Source organism: Phocoena phocoena, chromosome X, assembly GCF_963924675.1.
Source record: "Phocoena phocoena chromosome X, mPhoPho1.1, whole genome shotgun sequence".
Lineage (NCBI taxonomy): Eukaryota > Metazoa > Chordata > Mammalia > Artiodactyla > Phocoenidae > Phocoena > Phocoena phocoena.
In genome coordinates this window covers 66,832,053-66,838,581 of record NC_089240.1, presented here as the reverse complement: position 1 = coordinate 66,838,581, position 6,529 = coordinate 66,832,053, and the positions used below count along the sequence as shown (strand labels likewise).

The 6,529-nt window shown below is 38.2% G+C and overlaps 1 protein-coding gene across 4 annotated transcripts; it reads left to right on the top strand.

The window, feature by feature from the left end:
- The first annotated feature begins 332 nt into the window (after positions 1–332).
- On the top strand, positions 333–6,305 carry ITM2A (integral membrane protein 2A). 4 transcript variants are annotated; one of them, XM_065900854.1, is made up of 6 exons: positions 333–583; positions 4,023–4,154; positions 4,431–4,628; positions 4,866–4,976; positions 5,219–5,369; positions 5,519–6,305. In XM_065900854.1, exons 1-6 carry the CDS (start codon positions 473–475, stop codon positions 5,605–5,607), a joined length of 792 nt encoding a protein of 263 aa, XP_065756926.1. In that variant the 5' UTR covers positions 333–472; the 3' UTR covers positions 5,608–6,305. The 4 variants fall into 4 exon arrangements, with proteins under 4 accessions (XP_065756926.1, XP_065756925.1, XP_065756927.1 ...); XM_065900853.1 differs by having other exon boundaries at positions 353–586; positions 5,519–5,727; XM_065900855.1 differs by having other exon boundaries at positions 473–556; positions 5,519–5,607.
- The last annotated feature ends 224 nt before the right edge of the window (positions 6,306–6,529 follow it).

The window sequence follows — 6,529 nt, the reverse complement described above, 5'->3', positions numbered from 1 at the left end:
CTGCCCCGCGGGAGGCCAGGTCCAAGTTTGGGAAAATAGAATCAGGGACAGGGACTATTGTGGCCTGTACAGAGGCAGAAAGACACGACACAGCAGGCTTCCTTCCTGTCTTGCTCTTATCTGAGGGAGCAGAGAGCGAGGTGGGAGCATGCCTGGAGTGCAGGTGAGGAGTTTTCAGTCCAAGTCCACTGGCTCCACCCAGTTTCTCTCCTCCCACTGTCAACTCCCACCCCCATTCCAGTACTTAGACACCCTCCCGCTCCTCCCTCGGCCCCTGCTTGGGCCCGCCCACGGTCTCCCACCCAGCTTGTGACTGCGTCATAAGTATACCCAGACCTGGGCTTGCAGTAGTGTAAAAGCAGACGAGGAGAAAGAAGGTGCGGCTAGGGCTAGCGCTATCTTCTCCTCTTCCAACCTGCAGCCCAGGACACTGATTCCAGCAGCGCCTTACCGCGCAGCCCGAAGATTCACCATGGTGAAAATCGCCTTCAACACACCCACAGCGGTGCAAAAAGAGGAGGCGCAGCAAGACGTGGAGGCCCTAGTAAGCCGTGCGGTCCGAGCTCAGATCCTGACCGGCAAGGTAGCAATTCCCATTCCACCCCTGACTGCCTGCCAGGGTCGGGAAGGTGGGGGTGGGGGTGGTTTGAGGGGAAGGAAGGGGAAAGGTGAGAAAGGACAAAATGAAAGCTGCTGCGGAGTTCCTGTGTTTCCGGCGGTGCTCTCTGTGCTGTCTGTTGGGTTTGCCCGGTCACCCCAACTCTGTCCATTCGCACCACCTTCCGCTTGCGGTTCCCCAAGTCCCTTAGCATCTCCGTGCGTCGCGCCACGTTCCGTGGGTCCCAGCTCACGTTGTACATCGCGGAGGGATGTTGGAGGGAGTTTGAGGAGAACTCTTGGGACCAGATGTCACCTTCTCCTGGGGAACATGTGGGTAGCTAGAGATCAAAGAGAGGCACGTCACACGGTCAGCTCCAGGGGCACACACATCTTCCACAGGGGTGGAGAGGACAAGCAGGGTGAGCAAGGACACGAGATTTAACTCTTCTTTCTTCCCTTTCGACGTGTATGAAGTTCTATGAATCTTAAGGCTTTCTAGGATCCCTGAGTGTTTGTGGAGATGGGGCGGGGGGCAAAAGGCAGCTTTGACTCGATGCGATATGGGTTGGGGCAAGTGTGTGTCTGTGCCCGCCCGTGTATATTTTCAGTTTCTCCCTGGTCACAGGAGGTATTAAGCATTCTGTAAAGGAGCTGTCAAAACTGAAGTTGGTCTTAATTAGATTTTGAGATGTTCACTGTGCCCTCTTACTCCAAGAGCCTTGTATGTTTTCAGAGTGACATTTCCTAAAGAAAACACTCTTCCGTAAAAGAAATTTTGAGGGGTTTTGTTTTTCTTTTTAGTACAGTACTTCCTTTTTGAGTGATATCCCCTCTGCCTACCCTCCCCCACAGAAAGATCTGAAGCAAGTCTGACCTTGTAATTTAATCTTCGAGCACTGCCAGGAACTGGGGGAATTTTCCCCCCAAAAATGTTAACCATTGTTCATTTAGTCCAATTTCTATCTCCTTTAAACATCTAACACGTTTTCAGTGTTTGTAAACTACTCATTTTCCTCAGTAAAATTTCAATGTTAAAAGGCACAATCGTATTTTTTTCTTGTTATACAAAATCTGTGCATTGTTGGAGTTTGCAAATCTGCCCTAACTTGTCTTGTTCTCTCTATAAAGTTTAAACTTTTGTGTTCAGAGTGGAGATTTGAAAAGATCTCTGAGTGAAATGAGAATCCATGTAGTAAAACTGATTATGCACACAATTTGAAAAGCTAATGAGCTTTTGCAGAATTTTTATCACGGAAACTTTCAATAGTTAACCCAGCAATCAAACTAGCTGTTGTGTATTACACATTTCAGAACTCAAAAACACCCCCTTGCATTGTTGAGGTTTTGATTAAATGGTAGAAGGTCAAATATGTAACTGTCCTACTTACTTTGTAAGGGAAATATGGCCAGATTTTTTAGGGGAGTTCTAATTAGATGCCAGTAGTTAAATATAGCCACACAATAATCCTTTATTTTCCCACATCACCACAAACTCCATGACTTGTTGAATTCAGTTAATATGCAAGCAATACTTCTACCAGGCCTGAGGTGTTATGAGGAATAAACAAAAATAAGCATACGACAAGATCCTGACCTGGCCACCATAAGACACTGATTTAATAATACTTGGCACATTGTATTGTGATGTATTGATCAGCTCATCAGAAATTGAACACAACAAAATAGTATGTCGGAGGTTGTGTACAATGACTTTAAAATACAGTTCAGAGGGAAATGAGCTGTGGTAAGTGACAGCCCCTACCACACTGAAGTTTGGCAAATTTAAATGAAAAAAAAATCCTTATTCCTAGTCCATCATCCATCCATGGGCACTTAGATTGTTTCCATATCTTGCCTACTATGGTGGGAAATTTTGAAATTGACACTCTAATACTTAGATCTTGCTTAATAATAACCCCCCTGAAATATTGGAAGGAGAAATGAAATTGCAGTGCAGATTGCTCTTCTCATATCTCAATGACAAGAAAAATAAATTAATTCCTTTGAGAATTTCGAACTAAGTCATTTTTGTGACTTTTAGGAAAGTCACTTCATTTTTCTGGACCTCAATTTAATCATCCAAAGTATAATTTCTAAGCCCTTACCTCTAGATTACAGGGATTCACAACCATAATTTATAGCCTTTGTAGTGTTAATCTTAGGTTATTTTTTAAATAAAAATTATTTTAAATTTCTGAAAATTATTGGGACAAGGAAAACCTTCAAGGCTTATAGAGTATTAGTGGAGGGTTTGAACTTAAGTAAACGTAGCTAAGAAAATTTGAATACCAAATTTCTTTGAATTTTAAAGAGAAATCATTTTTGAAGCCATTTATGAAATGATTGCCTTTCCTTAGAATCTATGTATTTGCTTTCACCAAATTAATTAAAGTTTAATTCTCATTAAGTAGTTATGGAAAAGAGCTAATGGCCAGAAAGACTTAAAGCAATTCTATTTACATACCAGTCTGAATGATTTACCCTCTGATTATAAGAGAATAGATTTGCTGACTTCATTCATTATACCCTTCAGTAATACTGCTGCTTAGGGCATATTGTGACATAAAAGAATGAGACTGGAGGGCCCCTTGGTCCACTGCCCTGAGAAGCGTACGGAGTTAATTGGTTACTTGTTTGTTTTGGAGTCCCTTGTTCCAATTACTAAACAAATTATGGATTTAACAGAATTTTACAGTCACTGTTACACTCAAAGCTTTGTGCCTAGCTATGACTGTACTTTAAATCTACTGTTTTGCCCAGAACTTAGAAAATGTTATTTCATTCAAGCAATACACAGCCATAGAATATTGGGGGATATTAGGAAGACTAATTTCTCATTAAACTTAGGAATATTCTGAAATAGATCTCATCTTCAATATTTTAATTTCTAAAATAGGGGGAAACGGTATATACCTACTTTATAGAATTCCTTCCTATAAAAGTTAATTTTCAAAAACAGCTTTTTGAAAATCAGTTAATAAACCAAAGGGTATTAATTCACCTCTAATTTGGCAAACAAGTTGATGTACAAAAAATACTAAAGAAACAGTTGTATTCCAGAAAGTTAGTGATTATATCACTGTACAAGTCCAAAAAGTAATGGCTTCCATTTATTTAAAGAGGATAACTTATTGCATAAATGAATGGTTATTTTCAGCTGACTTTAGAACTGTATACTTTGAAATAACTTTATATCTATGTTTGGGTTTGGAAATGCCAGAAAAAGGTTATTATAAATTGGAGATTTTCACATCTATTAAACATCAGAAAGTGTCTTGAAATGATTTTAGGCTAGGGTGAATTAACATCTTTTTAAAACATCTTAGGTTTCAAGGGTGATAAATTGTACACAAAAGCAACTATGTGTCTAAAAGCAGAATCTGTTTTCTTTTTTGTTTTTGATCTTGCTTTTTAATAAATAGGAACTCCGAGTTGCCGCCAAGGAAAAAGAGGGCTCCTCTGGGAGATGTATGCTTACTCTCTTAGGCCTTTCATTCATCTTGGCAGGACTTATTGTTGGTGGAGCCTGCATTTACAAGTACTTCATGCCCAAGGTAATATTAATGAAAGTTATTATATTTTGGATTACTAATTGCTATATAGTTAGCGAAAACAAATAATTCTGTCGTGGTCCCCAGATAAATGAAGATTTAGGGAAAGTTTTCAAATTACCTTTTGGTATAAAATTGATTTGTCTTCATGGTGATAATTGTAATCAATAATCCTCAGCTTGATAAACAGGACAACGAACTGATATGAGTTTGAGAAATTATTCAAATGTCATGGGAGTGAGTGTTAGAAAGTTTTGATTTTCCCTTTTTGTCTTTTAGAGTACCATCTACCGTGGAGAGATGTGCTTCTTTGATTCTGAGGACCCTTCAAATTCCCTCCAAGGAGGAGAGCCCTACTTCCTGCCTGTGACGGAAGAGGCTGACATTCGTGAGGATGACAACATCGCAATTATTGATGTACCTGTCCCCAGTTTCTCTCATAGTGACCCTGCAGCAATTATTCACGACTTTGAAAAGGTGGGTTTCTCATTCTTATAGGTATTTCTGAATTTTCTTTTTTTTCGTAAGTTTATTGGTATTAAATCTGTTCATAAATATACAACTTTTTGCAGCAAAGCCTTTTTCATTCTTTTGCTACTGAGCATACATTAGTTGATTTTGAAAGGTTGTAACTGCTTGTTCTAATGGTCATTGGAAAATCTGCAGCATTGATACTCTCTGAATCATGCCTAACATTTTCCCCCTCCCCAACAGGGCATGACTGCTTACCTGGATTTGCTGCTGGGGAACTGCTATCTGATGCCCCTCAATACCTCCATTGTTATGCCTCCAAAGAATCTAGTGGAGCTCTTTGGAAAACTGGCAGTATGTATTTTGGATGTCAACTTTTTATATAAGCAATTACAAATAATTGCTTCCTCATTTTAAAATTAATTATTTGAGCCAAAACATTCCATTTCACTAAAATAATTTTCAAATAAAAAATATTCTGTGAACCTAAACTGCTCTAAAAATAAACTCTATTTAAAAAGTATATCTGCTATAGGTGAGAAATTAAATAGCATTTTTAAGAATTTCTCTTTCAATCTTTAAAAAAAAATTTTTAGAGTGGCAAATACCTGCCTCACACTTACGTGGTTCGTGAAGACCTGGTTGCTGTGGAGGAGATTCGTGATGTTAGTAACCTTGGTATATTTATTTATCAACTTTGCAACAACCGCAAGTCCTTCCGCCTTCGCAGAAGAGACCTCTTGCTGGGTAGGCAATTTATTTCTTCCTTCACCCTGTGTTCTTGAGACAGTGAAGGAGAGTAGGGGTGGAGTACGGGAAAAGTAGAGAGCAAATCTAGATATATTTTTATTTACACAAAAATGAAAAAGCCACTTTTATTGTGCATTTCCTCACAGGTTTCAACAAACGTGCCATTGATAAGTGCTGGAAGATTAGACACTTCCCCAACGAATTTATTGTTGAGACCAAGATCTGTCAAGAGTAAGAGGCAACAGAAAATGAGTACACTTAGTAACAGGAAGTCGGAGATTTATAATATGACTTCAACATTAAAGTGTGTGGGATACTCAAGATATTTACTCATGCATTTACTCTATGGCTTATATCAAAAAGAAAAAACAACTACTAACCACTGCAAGCTCTTGTCAATTTTTAATTTAATTGGCACTGCTTGTTGTTTGAAACTGAAATGAAATAATTCTTATGTCTTTTTTTTTAATTTATAGGGTTTAGATTTCTGAAAGCAGCATGAATGTGTCAGCTGACACCCTGACAATGAATTCCATCCTTTGTGTGTGTGTGTGTGTGTGTGTGTGTGTGTGTGTTTAAGTAAGCTCTTTAATCATATGGTAGAACATGTTCCAAATTTAAAATATTTAAAATTGTTTTTGACGTTTTGTGTAAAGCATGTCAAATTACTTAATATTGTTAAGTGTTTTCCATTTTGTGCAACTTTCCTGAATTTAGAAATTACATCTTTGCATTTCTGTCAGGTGCTCTGTAATAGGTCTGATTTATATGTAAAAATCTTTCATAAAGAAGTCATTTTCACTAATGCAGTGATTCTTTCTCACTGATAACCATATTGTGAATTCCACAAAACTGTGTAAGTGCTGAATGCTATAAGGAATTTAGGTTGTATGAATTCTACAGCCATATAATAAATTTTACCATATTTAACCACTGGTTCTCATTTGAAGGATACTTCATATGAACAATTTACGTTACTTATTTAGCTTTGGTGTACCTGCAATAAATCTAAAATTATGAGCCTAGCTTTGCCTTTACTCCCACCTCTACACATTTATATTTTATAATCTCATATTTTACCCCTCTTTTGATATTATATCAATTACTCTTTTATAAAGACCCCATAGTTAGGTTACATGTAAATTCAGCTATTTGTT